Source organism: Mastomys coucha, unplaced genomic scaffold (assembly GCF_008632895.1).
Source record: "Mastomys coucha isolate ucsf_1 unplaced genomic scaffold, UCSF_Mcou_1 pScaffold23, whole genome shotgun sequence".
Lineage (NCBI taxonomy): Eukaryota > Metazoa > Chordata > Mammalia > Rodentia > Muridae > Mastomys > Mastomys coucha.
Genome location: NW_022196906.1, coordinates 72,171,647 through 72,191,154, shown reverse-complemented (window position 1 = coordinate 72,191,154; position 19,508 = coordinate 72,171,647). Strand labels below are relative to the sequence as shown.

General features: G+C 45.0%; 1 protein-coding gene across 2 annotated transcripts in view; it reads left to right on the top strand.

Annotated features, from left to right (window-relative positions):
• Positions 1–19,508, top strand: part of Lrrc1 (leucine rich repeat containing 1) — a 160,553-nt gene that overhangs the window by 62,648 nt on the left and 78,397 nt on the right. For both annotated transcript variants that reach the window (XM_031345617.1, XM_031345616.1), the window contains exons 3-4: positions 9,127–9,205; positions 12,787–12,876. In XM_031345617.1, the coding sequence (XP_031201477.1) occupies positions 9,127–9,205; positions 12,787–12,876 (169 nt within the window). The remainder of the gene's footprint in view (positions 1–9,126; positions 9,206–12,786; positions 12,877–19,508) is intronic.

Here is a 19,508-nt window from a genome sequence, read left to right as displayed (position 1 = left end):
CCCCCCCAATTTTCTTTTCTCTTTCCAGTTGAAGGCTTGGTCTACTCCAGGTTCTCAGACATGGAGATTCAGTGTAACAGATTTTTCTTAAACACAATTTTATTTCTGTGGACTACTACAAAGATGTACTTATATAGCTGTCACTGGAAAGACTGGAGAAACAAGTTTAGATTAGAATTACCACTGAAGCTTCCTGTTCCTGGGCACTGACATATATTGCCTTGGAGATGGTTGGCTGCGCACCAGCATGGGAGGTGACTGAGGGATCCTGTATGAATGAGGGGCAAGGTGGGAAAGTGACAACGGTGGGAGCCTGCCATGGCAGAGCAAAGCAGACAGTTCAGATAGGTCATCTCACCAGTTTCTTTGTCTGGCTTTTTTATGTGGACCAAGAAACAGTAGGAAGCAGAGATGGAAAGCAGACCATAGGGGAAAATCGGAATGGAGCAGCAGCCAGGAGCTCCCTGCCTCCAGCTGAAAGACGGCTCAGTGCACTGTCTTGGAAACTGGACAGTCCTCAAGGAAGCTTTTGGAATCTGAAGGTGTAGATGCACCATGGACCAGTGAACTGTCATGAAAGTCAAGATACTTAGCTAGATATCAGTGCTCAGGATCCGTGCGGGATCCTTACAGATGTACGGTCTACACTGATGTGCTGGCTTTCAGGAATTGGACTGCTTACGTGTAGACTAAAGGCCAAAGCTCAGCTCCATAAGTTGTGCAGAGCTCTGGAGCAGGTGAGCTTGCCTTCACCAGAGCCATTCCTGCATCTGCTCTTGATAACGACAACGACAGAAGTTTCTGTGTGTGAGCTGCCCGTGTCTAATGGGAAGGAAACGTGACATTAGAAATCACTAGCGCCAGGGGGACTCTGTATGTGGAAGGTCCTACCCCTTACTTCATGTAACCAGCTTTAGGCAGAACACAGACTGCCTCAAAGTAATGCCCAACATGGCATTCAGGTTATGTGTCTGTGGGACTCATGCTCAACGGATGGGCATTGTAGCTGGTCGTTGTTGTTGTTGTTGTTGCTGCTGCTTTATTGGCATTCCACACAGGATTATCATTTCTTATTTTGGTAAGAAAAATGTTTGCCATAATTTAATGAAAGGCAGATTGTAGCCTGCCAGTTCTGTAAATCATTTCAAATTGAATAGTAGTTCTCTGTAATTCATTCATTCATTCATTCATTCATTCATTCATTCAGCATCACGATGAGAAACCCTTACAGTATTCTCTCCATTTTTCTGGTTTAGTCATCTAGTGTGTACCCATTTGGAGACTGGAGTCTGGCTGTTGTTTTACATTCTTCTCCTTCCTCATCTGGCTCCTCAGCCTTTGTGGTTTAGCTTCTCCTTACTTCACTTTTAAAGACAGTAGTTCATTCCTAGAAATTAGCTTATAGCTACACCCTTCTTCCCTCTTTTGTTGCTGTGTGGGCCATGATCTGAGTGATGCTTCTTATTCTTGACCTCTGCCTGTTCCCCAGTTCCTTTCTTTTCTACCCAGTGGCCCTCCAGGCATCTGTGCTGCATCCTTAAAACAGGAGGCTCGCTCGCTCTTGCTCCCTCTGACCCCCACACTCCTCACCCACCCCCATTTCTGCATAAGACAGCCTGACAGCATTTTGTGTTCCTCTGTCATCTGTAATCCCTGCAGCGTGTCTGGAGTGCCTCAAATGTGGCTCTGTAGTCCTCAATGGGACCTTTGTGTCTTTCTTGCCGAGGGATTGACCCAGAGCTCCGCTTTTCCAGATGTCAGTGGCGTGGTCTTAGACCGTTTATTTGATGCCCCTGTGTCTCTAAACAGGACTGCCACTCTCCTTCTTAGTATTTGTTACACTGAGTAAGTGCCAGTGAGCAGTTAATTTATCCACCCAAGTGTAATGTGTCATGGTAGACAAAGCAGGCTGTCCACAGTCTTCCACAAAAGCAAGGGCTCCGAGTTCTGAAACCAGAACTGAAACCCATACTTAGAAGGAAAAGGTTACAGAGCCAAGCTCCCTTGACATCACTAAAATAGTGGTAGATTGGTGCCATGACCATCCAGAGATGCCTCGCCTAGATAATTTTGGTATTCAGTGACTTCTTTATTTCTTATAGAAACATATAAACTAAGCTTATACATTGCTTTGGTGTGGAGTAGAACAGAATCTCATCCTGTTTGCTAAAAGTAGATTCCCTGAAGGGCAGGGGATGTCCTTTGAAGTCATGTCTAAAGTGCTGTATCTGTTGTGAAGGCTCTGTCTGTGTGAGCTGCCTCCAGCAAATCGTGCTGGGATGGTGGTCGGCCTGTCCCTGCCGTGACAGAGCTCGGCGCCTATGTGAGTGTCCTCATGCAGGCCACAGAAACTGTCTTTCTGGTAAACTGCAGATTCGGGGTGTTCATTCCAAGACAGCTAAAACCCACTTGTCAAAAGCAGTTCAAACTCAGAGATGATGATAACTTGCAGTGGATCTGAATTAAAGGTTATCTTAACATTTTGGAGAAAAGAGGAATAAAAATAACAAAATCTGATACTTGCAAAATGCCTGAGAGGGATTTTGTTATTTTTTATTCTTGGCTGTAAATGGACATGTCTAATATGAACTATAAAAAGTAAAATTAAACATTTTTTGTCTTTTATAGTATTGGCAAGTAGAAGTTTTGGGTTATGTAATTTAATGAGTTGATGGAAATCTTAACACTAAGTATTAATTTACTAAGAATATAATACTAAATGTCTCTAACCTTTCTACGGAAATGCACGCTGATTCTGGGTTTAGTCATTATTGCTTCTCAAATCATTAGAGCAACAGCAGAACTCTTATGTTCTTGTTAATGACCTCACTCTTCTTCAGTGTGCTGTGAACTGCAAGGCAGAGCTGTAACTGCTTATCACAGACAAGGAAACTGTGTGCCCCAGATGGGTAGTGGACGGTTAGACTGAGTCAACGTCAAGGGAGCTTTCTAGTCCTGTCTCCAGACCCTCCGCTGGCAGTCTGTGCTGTCCTCAGAGTCACCCCTTGCTTGCCTCACATTCATGCCTGAGCTTGTCCTCTGCCGGTGGCATTTCTCCTCCTCTTGAGCTTGTCCTCTGCCGGTGGCATCTCTCCTCCTCTTGGCTTTGCTAAGGTCCACCGATGGACTGTCACCAGTTTCTTGGCTAATGCTATCTATCCTAGCAGATCCATAGCACGAGCTCAGGGGAACACCAAGTTTCAGTAGCTTTCTTTCAAAGCGCATGAGTGAGTGCTCAGCACTCTTTAAGTTACACTCCCACCTTTCTTGTCTGAAACTGTTAGCTTAGAGCATAGATGTTCAAAGGTCAAGATTGGCATGTGCATGCAGTGGAAGGCACTCAGGGTTGGCTTTGTAGTCTTTCTACTTTAGATACTCCCAAAGTTTAACCTGGAGCAGGAATGCCTTCTTCCAACCAGACCTAGCGGAGCTTGCCTTTGTCTGGACTTGCTCAGCTGTGGTCTCTTATCCTGGGATCCCTGAATTCCCAAACTGTTACTGAACAGAATTTTTGGAATTCATGTGATCCAGGCTGGCAATCTTTTCAGGCCTCAACAGTGTTCCTGACACCCAGATAGAACGGACGCCTGCTTCCTGAACTGTCTGTCTTATAGAATGTATCCTGAACTATGTACCTCCCCCTCCCCCAATTATTTTCATTGATAGAACATCAGGCAGTTATAAGGCACCTCTTTTCCCCAACATTATACAGACCCAGCAGACCCAAAATAGTGGCAGGAAGGTCTGTTGTGGTCTGTCCAGGCTGCTGAGCACTTTTCAGGCCAAGGCAGGCCCATGTCCTACAGCTGTCTAGGTTCCAGAAACAGCAGTGCTAATCCTGTGACAGATTCATGTCTTTTTATTCCCTTTGCCCGCTTTTAAATTAGAAGCTATTAACTGTGCGGAGTCATGGGTTTCCTTCCATTTCCACACATGTACATAATGTATGTGCTCTGGTCATATCCACCTTTCGTTTTCTGTTCTCTTTCCCTCTTCCACATCCTTAATTGTCCGCCCCACTTCCCATTCCTCCCCCTCACCTCTTTCTCGTTATTACTTTGAGATAGGATTTCATTATGCCTCCCAGGTATCCTGGATCTTACTTTGTAGCTGAGGCTTACGATCTCCCAGCTGCAGCCTCCCAAATGCTGGGGTTGCGGACCTGTGCTGCCATGTTTAGTTGGTACCCTGTCTCTCCCATGTTATTTTTGTACAAAGCCCATGGAAGAAGGACCACCTGTGGCGCTTGTCTGTGTTATACCGCCTTAATTTACTTATGTGATCATTAGCCTCCGCCCCATCTTCACCAGCAATCTTAACCTTTTCTTGATGGGATGAGATGGGCTAAGAGTCGTTTTCATGTGCTTTTCCCTAATTGCAAAGCATGTTAATTAAGCATTGCATTTATTGGAAGTTTGAGCTTCATTTGAAAACTGTCCAGCTTTTTTTTAAAAACTCATTTCTTAGTTGGATTATTTGTTGTTCTATTATTTAATGTTTTGTTTATTTATTTATTTATTTAATGGGTCTTATGATATAGCCCTGGATGGTCTGGAACGTACTATTTAGACCAGGTTGGCCTCAAACTTGCAAGAGTCTCTCTGCTTCTGCCTCCTGTGTGTTGGGATCACAGTCGTGAGCTACCCTGTCTGGCTTTTCACATTTCCTAAGTGTTCTATAGTTGCCAAAGAGACAGACAGTTTTTTTATAGTCAAAAAGGTAAGAAAAGTAGAAAAGTGTTTTTGTCTCTTCAGAGGAAGCATGAAAACAGTGTCCACCAGGGACTGCACTGTCCCCTCCTCCTCCCTGGGTTTAACTGGCATGCCGCCCCCACCCCTCACCTTTCCCCCCCTCCCGCCCCTCCCCGGGAATCAGCAGCACCCTGTCCCTCATTATTTAATGTTTTGATTTTGAGTTCTTGATATATTCTGAATTTTTATCCCCTGTCAGAGTAATAACTAGCAAAGACCCCCCCCCTACCCCCGCCAATTTGATATTTTGTGCTCGTCGAGGCTTTGTACAGGAACAGAAGTAGCAGAATGAGCATTTATTACAAAGGGGGTTTGCTAGATTGCCTTGCATTGCTTGAGCTGGAGAGTCCAGCAAGGGTCGGATGTGCACTGGAGAGGCCGAGGACCTGGTGCTTGCTCCGTCCACAAGGCTTCGGTCCATGTCCAAGGCTGAAGAAGCTGGGTTCTCACGCAGGGATGGATGGTGGGGGTGGCAGCAATATGGTAGATGCATTAGTAAGTAGGGAGAGGTGGCAGAAGCAGCACGGCTTCCCCTCAGGCCGATTCATGACTGGGCTGCTGCCAGAGGACACCACTCACCCTGGGGAAGGTCATCCATCATTGTTTAATCCTGCAGAACTGCCCTTTCTGACCCGTCCAAACGTGTGTTTCTTAGTTGATTCTAGACCCAGTGAAGTTGATAATCAAGATCAGAAGTTCACTGCTTGCCAGCTCGATATTTAATTATATCTCCTCATGTCATGTTTACTTTCTAAGTGAAAACAGAAATGGCCATGATTCTACCTAACATCATCCAACTATCCCGCACACAACTAAAACACCGTTCTTAGCAAAACAGGAGAGAGCCCTTATGGCAATTCTAGCACTCCTTTCTGTAACTGCTCACATGGCCTTAACTGCTATTTGTAGCTACCTGTTTCTAATACTCATTCTGTTTTTCCTTCATTTTCTGCAAGCAACTCGGCAGGTCTTGCTTGGTTCTTTATCTGGAGGGGTGACTCACACCTCCATTCCTGTAGGTTATGGGCCATTTATCATCCCTGCATGGTTTGGATTGTAGTTGCTCACTGACCTTAATATGACCTTATATCCTTATGATAGGATATCATACCACCAAGAGACACCATCACAGATCTCTTCTATTCTGGATATACCGTTTGCATTGTGTGGGGGCGGGGGGTGGGTGGGAAACAGTCCAGTTTCTTCCTGAAGGCCTGGATAAATCATCCTTTTTAATACTAACTCATTTCTAGCCTGTTGACTCAAAGGCATCCGAACTGAAAGTAGCTAGAGGAGCAGCCTTAGTTCTCAGTTCAGTGGAATAGTTGTGCCTCCAGCAAGAACATTACCCGCCTTTAGCATCAAACCGTTTGGTCAACAGAGCCTGAGGTCAAGTGATAGTTTTGTTAGTGGGTCACCAAAGATGATGATGGATGAATGGTACCATCCCCACTGCTACCCCTTAATCCCAGAGCCCTAAATCCTGGCTCAAGGAGAAGCAATACTGTATAATGGATGCTGGCGTAGCCTTCTAGAGAACCCTGCCCTAGACCTCCAGGCTGTTGCTACCTATGGCGGTGGAACTGTGTCTTTCGAAGGCCGTCCCACCATTTTGTCAAGCTCACTGCCTCAGTTCTTTGGCTGTGAAGTGAGCCCTTGGTCAGAGGCAATGCTGCACGAAATACCATGCCTGTGGTAAGGCATTATGTAAGTTAAGGGGTGGTAATTTCCACAGAAGAACTACATGCAGGAAGGCAAGTCCACACTCAGAACTATCTGGTTTCCTTCCAGGTAAGTGTAAATAAAGCCCGCTACCAGATAACTTGGCTCATCACCCCAGGAATGGTGCTCAGTGGGGGCTCGGTATTGATCTCTGCAGCTGACGTATCTGGCCCACCTTATGAGTAGAGGCTTACATTATTAAACACATGCATAGCTTCCATCCCTGCCACAGTAGCTGCTTCGTCCACGTGGACATAGGGCAATGACAGGGATCGTCAGGGAAAGAGGCTGGCTGCTGTCCAGAGAGTGGGTCATCCTGGCTACTTATTATTGTTCTCCTTTGCTGAGGGGAGCCTTCAGTGCAAAATTTACACGTGAAACAGATATCTTCATGTTCCCTGCTACTACGGAGACCTGTCTGTGTGTTTCTTTCTCAGCTGCCTTTCTCACCAATTTTCTACTCACCAGTTTTCTAACCCTGCATCTCTCATGGTTCCCACCATTCAGCCCCATGGCCATAGCTCACAGACCACCGTTTGCCTGCACATCTGAGTGTCTCTTCTTCCAAGCACAGTGGAGAACTTTATGGACTATCCAGAGTTTTTCCCATTGTAAATATTTCCCTTCATCACTGTCCCTCAGAGTTGTCCCAGACAGGAGTCGTAATGCTGCAGCTGTCTACTTCTAGGTGGTACCTGCAGAGACTCACTATGGGGGCCACCAAAGGTGCCCCGTACCACTTCTGTCTGCCACTGCCACCTCAATTGCTGTGGGTCTTCTGGATCATAGAGCCCAAGAGGCAGAAGAGCCTGCACAGCAGCAGGGACCTGTTGAAGAGCTGCCTTCTGTCCTGGGCCGCACTCAAAGCTAGCGGGTTTCCAAGTCCTTGGTATACGGGGCAAAGTAACACACAAAGTGAGGGACGTGCCACCTCCAGACTGCAAGGAGGCCTAGTCTTTCTTGGTGAGTCTTTCTTGGTGGTAGAAGAGTCAGGAGTAACAGTTTATCTTTCCCCTTAGAAAGAGTGTCTCTGTAGGAGCAATGCCACTGGAACTGTCACTGAGGCAGAAGGGCCTTACATTCTGATTGGATTTATTGCCTCTCCTTGGATGCACATAGGCTTTACCAACAGGTTCAGAGTAGTTGTTTTCTTCTTACTCACTTGGCCACCAGAGCACTGACGCCATCAGTATCATTAGGCTGTGTGATACCATGTGGAAAAGACAAGTGATCAGAATCCCCCTGAACTAGGTTAGGGTGGAGAACTAATGGTACGCTTGAGGAAGAACAGTAAAGTAACTGCTTCTCATGGTCCCTGAGGATGGCTATTAACAAAAGCACTTGCAAGATCAGTAGGTGCTCAAGTAAGGACTTCGGTATAGCATCTGTGTAGCAGCAGTTGGAGTCACCACATGACTAAGTTGCAATCATCCTATCATCTGCCCCTGTGGGGTCCTACCTTAGCTGGAGGGCCATCATGCTTGAGGTGGTGTGTATGGGGGTGGCTTTCAGATCAGTGCCAGTTGTGAGCTAGTGTATAACAGGCCCTGAAAGATCTGATTTTCCCCAGTATAAAAGGCCTTTTATATAGTCTTTTAAAAGGAAGGATAGGAGTAAAATAGGAAAGAAGAGGTAAAGCTTTCCATTATTGCAGTGGGGTCATTCCTCAAGCAAACATGGCGTCCCCTTCATTCTCAGGGTCCTGGGTCTCTAAATTAGCTGAAGTTTGGAAATTCGTCGAGGTGTCATGAATGTCTGTTACAGCTGTTTGTTTATTCTACAATTTTTCTGTTTATATAGCTCAAGCAGGAGCTTAGGCTTGTCTATCCCTTTCACTTCTGGGAGCATCATGATCAATTACCCGGTGCAAAAGGTCTACAGGCACGAGACAGTTAGAAACACTGCCTTGCTCGTGGTGTCCTTTAGAACAAGTGCACTCTCCTGGCCTTCGGTGGTTCAGCGCCGCCTCCTGACCCTTGCTGCTCTGGGATGCAGTTGGGCAGCCATGACTCCTTGCAGTAAGGTCTGGCATACAGACAGAAGCAATGGCGGCTCCTCAGAGGTGCAGCTAGCCTTCTCACAACTCTGCTTCTTGACGTAGGAGTGCAAGAAACTCCACCTGCAAGTGCAGAAGGGCCTGTCTTCCCTGCACCCCCCGTTGTGGAGGGTTAGGTTTTACACTGCAAACCCTCTCCAGCCTTCCAGTCTCTCCGAGTCTTTGATTCGCTTCATCCACATGAAACCAAGGAACATTAGACCTCTCCAGCTCGTTTACACTAGACTTCTCTTTTGACTCACGCATCAGCTGACAACATTATCTGTTGGCATCTTTTCAGCTGTGTGAGCTACAACATTTAACCCAGAACCCCTGCTCATTGTGCCTGTATATTTTTAATGTGCTTCCTTAAAGGACATACTTTCTAGCCGGGCAGTGGTGGCGCATGCCTTTAATCCCAGCACTTGGGAGGCAGAGGCAGGCGGATTTCTGAATTTGAGGCCAGCCTGGTCTACAGAGTGAGTTTCAGGACAGCCAGGGCTACGCAGAGAAACCCTGTAAGAACAAGAGCTGGGGCCGGGAGGTAGCAGGGCCTGAGGTTTGTCCTGGAAGTGTTGGGATGTTAACAGTGCAGCTGGACTCTGCTTGCTCCTCCAGATATCCCTGAAATCCCGGAAAGCATCTCCTTCTGCAAAGCGCTGCAGGTGGCCGACTTCAGCGGAAACCCGCTCACCAGGTAACCGGCCCACCTCCCATCCTATAGCAGGCAGGCCAGCGTGCTTGGCGGCCAAGGGGTGCGCCTAAGACGTGCCTGGTGGGTTGCTGCCTCTGCCAGATGACCGATGGTCCAAACGTTATGTTCATAAATAAACAGCGGGAGGCAAGTAAGCAGTGGAGGAAGGTATACTGATGGAGTCACTGAGAAGGACAGTACAAAGCAGGGGTTAAAGAGTACGTTTCTGAAGCCACGTAAAGAACTGCAGTTTAAACGATCCCGATCCGCAGGTAAAGGCAGGTGGCAGCGAGTCTGGAGGTGGCACGAGAGAATTCAGTTCCTGGAGACCTTGTAGTGGAAGAGAACTGACATCTGTGGGTTGTCCTTTGACCTCCACACATTTGCCATGGCACGTATATGTGCTCTGTGTATGTGTGTCTGTCTGTGTGTGTATGTGTGTGTGTGTGTGTGAGAGAGAGGGGGGGGAGGGAGAGAGAGAGGGAGAGAGAGAGGTAGAGAGAGAGAGAAAGGTAAAAAATAAAATAAATTCCCAATTTGTCTCTTGTCTTACGGGATAAGGCTGAGACCAGAGAGACTCCAGCACCTTTTCCCAGGAAGTTGCTTGTCCTCATTGACTTTAGGGCTGCATAATTACTAAGCATGCGCTTTCCCCTGACGTGTGTATAGCCCCAGCCTGAAAAGTCTTATTCAACTTACTGTTAATAAACCAGTAATGAAACGTCTATAATCTCAACTTTTTATAAAAAGAAACACTCACTGAAAAGCACGTGCTTTCCTCACTGTTGCAGAAGCTGTGGGGGTTCCTTTGGCTTACCACCTGGCCCATTTTCCTCCTCACGCAGTCTGCCCTTCCTGGTGTTTCAGAGAACACTGGGTGTGGCTGAGGGGCATTTTCAAGACTCCTTGGGGCCTGGTTGAGTTGGGAGTCCACTGACACCTGCCTTCAGGTGTTTGTGTTGTCAGGATAAATAAATTGGTGCCCATAAGGGAATGGAGAGATGGCTCTTAGGTGTGCCTTTTAGAGGTTTCTCTGGCCCATTGAGTCCATTTGTAGGATTTCTCAAGGCTCCATACATAGCTGTTCCCTTCTTTGAAACTGAACTGGATTTATCTCTTTTATTTGAAAACTGAGACTCCTTGAGCATGGAACAATTCCCTATTTCATTTTGTTATACCCATATCTCATTGCCAGGAATTAAATATGTTTTTATAATGTTTCTGTTTTTTCTCTTTTGAATTTCAGCAACTGATACTCTTAGCATTTATAACTTAAAAATAATAATCTTTTCTGTTGTAAAGACTACTACTTTTCTTAACTTGTTCCTGTCCCCAAGCTGTATGTCCCTCCTACTTCCCCTTCACACAATCCTCCCTTGTCTCAAAAACCTCTTGAGTGTCATGTCCCCAAAACTCAGTGTTCCCCCATCCATGGCTTTGAGAGCCTCCTCAGCGCTCTGTGCTGGGACAGTGTCTACCCTGATTGTCCTCGCCTGCTTTGGTCAGACTCTGAGCAGTAAGGAGGCACTGTTCATTTTTGAGCTCCCTGTTCCTGACAGTTCAGATCCCTCCACCACCCTTCAGGTCTTCAGAAGGCTTTCCCCTTAGTCCCCGAAGCCCCTCTGGTTGTTCACAGTACTGTTTGTGTATTTTCATAGTACTTGAAAATTACACTGAAGTTATCCCTCTGATAAAGACCCCCTCAGAAATGAGGCAGTCACTAGTATTTCTCTCTCCTTTATTATTGTTTCTCCAGCCCAATTGTGATTCTTGGAGGAAGTGCTCAGTAAATGTTCACTAAGCTGAGAGAAAAAAGCTCTACACAGCTTATATGGGTTGGTGAGCGGGGAGTCCTCTGCTGCAGCTGAGACCTAACCACTCAGTCACTTTAATCACCTTCCGATTTTCTGCTCTTCTTTTCTTAATGTCTGCCAACCCTTGCCTCCACAATTGTCTGTCTCAGCTAGAACACACCCAGCTTATTCCTGGTTTTATCCTGGCCTCATATGTGCAGGAGTCTTAGAGATAAGCCATTTCAGTTTGGTAGGTGTCCTGATGTAAAGAGTTAAGATGTTATCTGTGAGCTGAAGGTAGCTTGATAATTACGTGGCCCACTTAGTTTATGGCTGCAAAAACTGATCCTCATCTAGGTGAATGGACTTCCTAGACGGCTCGGCTAATGCGGAGCGAGCATTGGAAGGTCCTCCCCCTGCCTCTGCCTCCCTCCTCATGCTATACTCACTGCTCACAAGCTCCTCTCCCTGCTGGCAGCAGGCAGAAAGGCAGGCCAGTGGGCTAATGCCTTTTACTTGCTTTAAGAACATTTTAGCTGCTTTTGAGATCATAAAGGGATATATACTTCTGGCCAAAATCAAGACAGACCAAGGAAGTTCTGTCTTTTGAGTTGTAAGTAACAATCTTCAGAAAGCTATTCCTTACAACTTAACAAAACATTCCCCTTGATACCCTGTTCTTGGATCCCTGGATTTGGTTTTGAATTATGAAATGGACCTGTATTAAATGTCAAACATCAATACAGGATTTCTTTTTTATGCAAATGAATCTAACAAAGGAAAAGACAAGTATAATGGTGAAGAGCTCACTGCTAAAGCCAGAGGTCTGGCCATGCTGTGTGTGTGTGTGTGTATGTGTGTGTGTGTGTGTGTGTGTGTGTGTGTGTGTTGCATCTCATTTTAGATGTGATGAGATCCTTTCATCTTTAGTCATGATTTTCCCCCCAAACACAGGTAACTGTAGTAATATTAAAACTAGAATTTCCTTGTAAAATTTAAATAATGATTTTTATATTGAATTTTTACTATTTTGTGGAGTTTGAGACATATTAAAGTACTTTTGGGTATATTATGCAGTGAAAGATAAAATTATATAAAATGAATGACACCTTGAATTTAAAAAGTTAAACAGTAGCAGTTGGTGGATAGCCTATCAGGGCAGAGTCATCCTTTGCTATGGGTGGGCATTACAAGCCGTCCTGTGGCTTAAACCCCCACGGGCTGACTCAGTTGTCTGCATTTTCTTTAATCAGTGCAGTGTTTTTATCCTCGGCAGGATTTTGTTTGGGCAGTTTGTTTCTTAGGATTTTCTTTTTTTTTCTTTTTTTTTTTTTTTTTTTTTGTCTGAGATGTGCTCTCACTGTGCAGCCTTGGCTGGCCTGGAACTCACAGAGATCTACCTGCCTTTGCCTGTGAAAGCTGGGATTAAAGGAGCATGCCCTCACACCCAGCCGAATGCCCATCAGTTTTGGGCTCCAGGGGCAGCATCTTTCTTACAGAACACTCAGCCCTCTTGAGCACCCACTCTGTGTTAGACCCTGCACATCAACCAGCTTTTGGGATTGTGTTTACATGGCCCTATCAGTGATCAACTAATGGCCTATCCACAAAAGGTGGACAAAGCCTTTTGTTATTGCTTATGAGTGTAGTATACATAGGAAGACAAGGCAAATATTCTATAATAGAAGGCAATTGCAGGAGGGCTGTTGCAGCCGGCACACGGGGGAATTCTGTATCTGTACTTGGTGTACACTGCTTTACTTATTAACACATTTGTTATTGTTGTTTTAGGTTGCCTGAGAGCTTTCCTGAACTACAGAACTTAACATGTCTTTCTGTAAATGACATCTCGCTGCAGTCTCTGCCAGAGAATATTGGAAAGTAAGTTCTTACAGACGCTAGTGAGTGCCGGGAATAAAAGGGCATTTATCAGCCTCACACTCTTTGCCTTTCCAGCTTTTACACAGCAAGGGGTCACCCATTCTTCAGTTGTCATCTTCAAGAAAGATCAAAGTCAGCCTTCTGTTTGAGTGTGCAGTCGCTCCTGGGTCTTATTATTGATTGCCCGTCTGTGTTCCCCTGTGTACAGTGCATGTGCGAGGCCAGGGGACAGTAGACTGTGGTGTTGTGCTCTATCATCGATCACTCTCTGCTGTGTTCCTTTGAGACAGGGTCTCTTTGAGCTATCCCCAGTGATTCTGATCTCCACCCCTCACTGCTCTGGGGTTACAGGCGTACCTTTGGCCCCACCCAGCTTCTTATATAAATTCTGGGATCCAGATTCCCATTCTTACTTAGCAAGCGTGCATTTCACTAGTGCCTGATTGTCCCTAAATCTTTTTTTTTTTTTTTTTTTTTTTTTTTTTTTGCTATCTGACAATTGTATTTTTATTTATCTCTCTGTAGCAGATAAATAGCTTTAAAAGGTCTAAAACTTTACATTGTATCATCAAGGCATGATTTTTTCACATAAAAATTGAAAACATATACATTATGTATATCAAATTAACCTTAAATTTGTATCAATATATAATAACCTCTACCAATATATCAAAAATAACTTATGAATTTTATGTATCTATACAAAATTCTGTGCCAGTATATCAAAATATAGCCTCAATTTTGCATCAAATTACAAAGACCTATACCAATGGAAGGTGATGGCTATAAAATGGTTTTTTGGTTTATGAGTAGATTCAAGCTCTGCAGCCAGTTCCTCAACACCCAGAGGTCCCTAAATCTTAATGGTTATAAACTGTGGTGCTAATTTTTTGTTTGTAAGAAATCTGATTTGCTTCAAAGTTTCGTTTTGTTCCAGAGCTTTTTTTATATGTGTGTGCCTATGTCTGTGTCTATGCCAAGTACTTGTTGGGTGCCCAGGGAGGCCCACAAGAGGTTGTTGTGCTCCCTGGAACTGCTTGAGATGAGTGCTGGGAACTGAGTTCTGGACTCCCATTTGCTCTGGAATTTAGGCCAATCCTGGACAAATGACATCTCATAAAATTAAAACATTCCTGTACAGCAAAGGAAACAGTCAACCAAGTGACTAGGAAGTCCACAGAGTGGGAGGGAAACTGACAGCTGACAGAAGATCAGTATCCAGAATATACAGAGAACTCCAACAACAGAGTCAGGAAGATGACCCAGTTAAAAAAGAGGCCACGGATTCCAACAGAATAGAGGGTTCTCTAGAGAAGAAGTAAGAGTGGCTAAGAAATACCATGTTCAAACTCCATAAGAAAGAAAAAAAGGCAGGGAGTATGGCAGTTTATCAATAGAACCTTAACAAAGACCTTTCCATAATAGACGAAAATGTGAAAATTGTCATGGGGATCTAACAGATGCACCTGCCTGCAAATGTTATTTTTAATATAAACGTATATAGTAAATTTATACTGTGGTTGTATTTCTTTATCCTGGCTAGTTCTCAGTAGCAACACAGGGAGACCAAGGTTCATTTTCAAGCTTCACTTCAATACCTGGGCAGTCTAATGATCTATCTTAACCCCATAAGCTAGTCTGGCTACCTCCCATCCAAGGTCCCAGTGGTACTTGCATTTGTGGCCTTCCATTCTCCAGTTGAACTCTAAGAACTCTTTTCTCCTATCTCCTAGTGGCAGATCTCAATTGCCCTCTCTCTTCCTCCCCTAGCTGGTGGAAGTTCCGCCCTATTCTCTCTTCCGCCTAGCCACTGGGTGATCAGCATTTACTGACAGGGCAAAAACTAAATAGTAAGTAAGAATGGTTTACACAAACTTTAGACAGGAGATTCTTGACACAAGCATTGCAGTGCCTTGTCAGGATTGAAACAAGATATGAGGGCAGAGAAATTAGCATTTGAATTACACAAGGATAACGTTTATGGAGCGCACAGAAAATGTTATGCCTACACACATGCCCTTGCAACACGTCCTCTTTAGTCTCACGGTTGGGAAGTGAGAGGAACAACTAGCCTGTCGTTTTGTCACCAAATGTAAAGCAAAATGTTTAACATGGTTAAGCATTGCCTGTGCTGTATGTGCATAAAGATGATAAGTACCAGTGGCCTAGTGCTCCTAGGTGTGGAGGCCGGTGGACGATTGTAGGAGCCCACACTGTAGAGTTTCTTACTTTTAGTAAAATGGCAGCTGAGTGTGGTGGTGCACATCTTTAATGCCAGAAGCAGAAGACGGCTGTGAGTGCCAGGGCCAACTTGGTCTATGGTCTACATAGTGAGCTTCAGGGCATCTAGGACTACAAAATAAAACCTGTCCATTTTTAATGGTGCATAATGCATTATACTTAAAATAATAAATGTAAGGACTGTAAAGGCATATTGCAGGTGCGTGGGGCACCCTTTTATTATAGACTGCTACAGCTCAGCTGTGTAGCAGTGGTTCTTGTGGCCTATTTTTCTGGGCTTCCCGTGAGTTCTGTTGAAGTCTCCCCACATCGCTCTGAGAAGTGATAGCCAGCGCTTGGGTGCGCGCTGCTTATCTTTGTGTCAGGTCGGCTTTGGTTCTTCTGAAGGGCCCTCCAGACATTTTTCTAGTTAAATCTGGAGACTGCATTTCAGACAGCCTGTGAACCTTTGTAATCTTCATGCACTACGCAGCTCTTACTGTGGTGTAGATCTGTGCATGGACCAAGCCGAGAACTCCAAAGCCTTTTTCATACAGAGGTACTGTGAAGTCCACCCAGTGCCCTCTTCCCAGACCGGCTAGAGTATATTCTTCACGTCCAGGCTGGAAGCCTCCTGTTTTGCCACACCTTGTGTAGTGGCTGGTCGAGGTGAGCTCCAGATCCACAAGTTCCCAGAGCAGTCAGTCGCTTACGCCTGTATTGCCTGTGTTCTGGATCTATACAGGAAAGGTTAGGTGTTGGGTGCTCAATGGTATGTCCATAATCAGTGTATGTACCAGCATCAGTGAGACTCCATTAACAGCAGGGACCTTGGCTGGCACTCCTCTTCACCTGCTAGGTGAACACACAGAACAGAGCACTCAGGATTTCCTCCTTCAGCACAGCGAGGCATGATAGGTTCTGGGCTTATAGTTAGTTCTTGGAAGCTCTGCCGCAACCCTTCAGCCTGTTCCAGTGCAATGCCCTGGACTCAGCTGCTATAAAAAGTCGTTATGGAATAACTATGAAAAGTACAGCTTCTAACGAAGGATAACTATTGTCTATTAATATTGCTTAATTTTTTTTTTCTGCTATAAGGAGCTATTAAGGTGAAAGGGGGTTATTTTTAGGGAAAAATATCAGCCAAAGAATGGGAAGCTTCTCTCATTTTATTACCAGTTCTGACATTTATCACATTTACTTCTCTGCCTTTGTTGCCAGAAAGCTTAGAGCTAATTCCAGTGTGGTGGGAGCAGCTGTGTTAATGTTCCTGCAGTGAAGGGAAGTTGGGAACCGGGGTAAGGTGTTGCTGGCAGCTGCAGCGAGACGGGTGCTACCCAAGCGCGTGTGCTGTCCCTTACCACAGCACCCTTGCTCTCAGGGCTGGCACCAGCCACCCTGAGCACTGTTAGCGTATCCTGCAGAGTGGTGATAAGTGACCTTTGTGTTTGTGTTGCTGTGGATGGTCAAAGTCAAGTCAGCTGCAGACCGTGCAGCTCCCTGCAGACACTGCTGTTTTTAAATTGCATCCTTCTCCCAGGAAGCACGTTTTATTTCTTCTTCTTTTCCATGCTCTTAACACTTTAGGTCCTGAGTCTTTCTGCATTTGCACGTTCCACCTGCTAGGGTGATTATTCAAGGGTGCATGGTAGCCAGTGTCACTGAAGATCTAGAGAAGTTGAAACCTTTTACCTGCCGCTGGGGGAAAAGTTCAGGGGCACAGCCCTCCTGCAGCAGTTTGGGCAGGTTCTCTCTCAAGGCTGAGCTTGGTTCCCGTGTAACACAGCTCTTCTAGTCATAGGTACTCCGGAGGATTAAAGACATGTTCGTACGCAAATTTGTTGGGTGAGTTCATAGCAGTGTTCTTCATAAAACCCTCTTGGTAGAAACCACTCAAACTTGGATCCGTGAGTGAATGTGCCTCCATCAGTAAACTACTGCCAAAGAAATTTAGTACCTCTACATGCTACCACACGAATGAGCCTTGAAATGATACTTAAAAAGAAAAGAAAAGAAAAGAAAAGTCAGACCCTAAAGGGCACATCCATCCAACCCTGTTTGTGCAGAGTGACGAGTGTGCTCAGGTCCTATAAAGGAAAGAAGCTGCAGTCGTAAGAGGCTGAGGGGTGGAACAGGCTTGAAGTCGAAGGATTGAATTTTAATGAATTCTCCTAGTTATATGTACTGGAAAGAATTAAAAACATGTCCATGCAAGAATGACTTTCTTTTGAAGAGGGTAAAACATTTTCAGGAATTAGTAATGTTTGCATAGCTTGTGCATAAATGTGCTAAAAACACAGAATAATACACTCCAGAAAGAATTTAATAATTGATGAATTGCCCTGAGGTCACCGGCCCAAATGACTTGCTCCTGGCGAGCAAGCAGACACACGCAGCTAGACTCTGTGGTGCTCAAGTGATTCGGGGTGAGGGTGGAGGTGGGGTAGGGGGTGAAGGTTGGGGACGCACAAGACCCCAGTGGGAACTAGCAGAGCGTGCTGAGGACCTGGGAAGCCTGCAGCCCAATCGGGCAGTGTGCTCCTTTGTCTTGGACCTGTGTAACTTGGCTGTGAAAAGTCCTTATTACTTCTGCTAAATTAATGCTATAAAAAGGAAAGGTAGCCTAAGTGTACTTCTTTGATTAAATTTTCTCCTCCCAGCGTAGCCTACTTAGAATAGTAGAAATGTCTATGCCAAGGTAGTGTAGTCCCCAGCACGGCCATTGGTCACTGCATAGTTCTTATCAGTAAACATGTAATTATGATAATTTGGTGGTAGAAATAGAACAAGTAGGCAGGCCTTAAGTTTTCTGGCAGGCTGAGCTAGAACATGTGGGTAGGATTTTGTATGTGCTGCCCTTGGAGCCAGTGACCTTGATTTCAGTGGACTTGAACTAAGTAAGCCCCAGGGCAGTGGCTGACAAAACTAGGGCTGGGCTGCTCAGCTGCATGTGGTAGAAGAGAAAAGCTTTGAGAAAACCACCATATTAAATAATTCCTTTTTGAAGTCTGGGGATTGCTATAAAATACTGTTTTAAAAGCAAAAGTAGGTGGGCGGTGGTGGCACACACCTTTAATCCCAGCACTTGGGAGGCAGAGGCAGGCAGATTTCTGAGTTTGAGGCCAGCCTGGTCTACAGAGTGAGTTCCAGGACAGCCAGGGCTATACAGAGAAACCCTATTCTGAAAACAAAACAAAAAAAGCAAATACTTTCACCAGCAAAATTGTTTTCTGTTTTTTTTTTCACTCAAATTGCTAATATATATATGTGAATATGTAAATGTATATATATATACACACACACATATATATTTAAATGATTTTGCAGTATATTGCCATTTGTTTGGTTTTAGTTTCATTCTATTTTAGTTTTCATTCTATTTTCTAGATGACTTGGTAATGAAAATTGGTGGAATCAAAGTATTAAAAAGTATTTAAAACAGTTTAAAAAAATGTAAATTTCTCAGAATAACCATTCATTCAAACTCTTGAAATAGAATCCTAAAAATACAGTCAGCCTCCATTCTAACTTAGAGAGAATGTAACTCCTGCTCTGCTATTCTGGATTGTATGAAGCCTGGGGGGGGGTGGGGCTTGCTTCCCGGCTGGCTCCTTAGCTTTCCTACCCTGCCACTGCTTGAAGGCAATGCTAGTACTAGTGGCAAGAGGTAATTCAAGTGTCCTGCAGGACAGTGAGGCCACTCCAGCAGGACTGCACAGAAATTTAACTTGTCGGGAATCAAAGTTGAAAGATGAGATGCTTATTAATTGGGGATTATTTTTAAAATTAGTATTTGTGTGGGTAATAAGATACTGCGCAGCAGTTTTAAGAATACAGTCTGTACAAGGTTAGAAAAAAAAAGAAGCCAAGATGTGCTGGGGAAGGTGTCAGTTTCCAGTTCAGTATGGCAGGGTGGGGGTGGACTCATTGCCTAAGAGCACCCTTTTCTCTCTCAGAGGATTCGGGTTCAATTCTCAGTATCTACTCTATGGTCCATAAGCATCTGTAATTCCAGTTCCAGGGGATCCAGTTTCTGGTGCCCTCTTCTAATCTCCATGGTCATCAAGCCTGCGGATATTGTACATTACCTACACACAGGACAGGACAGTCTCTCTGTCTCTGTCTCTCTCTGTCTCTGTCTGTCTCTGTCTCTCTCTCTCTCTCTCTCTCTCTCTCTCTCTCTCTCTCTCTCTCTCTCACACACACACACACACACACACACACAGAGTTTTCTTTCTTTTTTTTTTTTAACCCTTTAAAAAAGACTGGGGGTTGCCAGGCAGTGGTGGCGCATGCCTTTAGTCCCAGCACTTGGGAGGCAGAGGCAGGCGGATTTCTGACTTTGAGGCCAGCCTGGTCTATAGAGTGAGTTCCAGGGCTACACACAGAAACCCTGTCTCGAAAAACCAAAA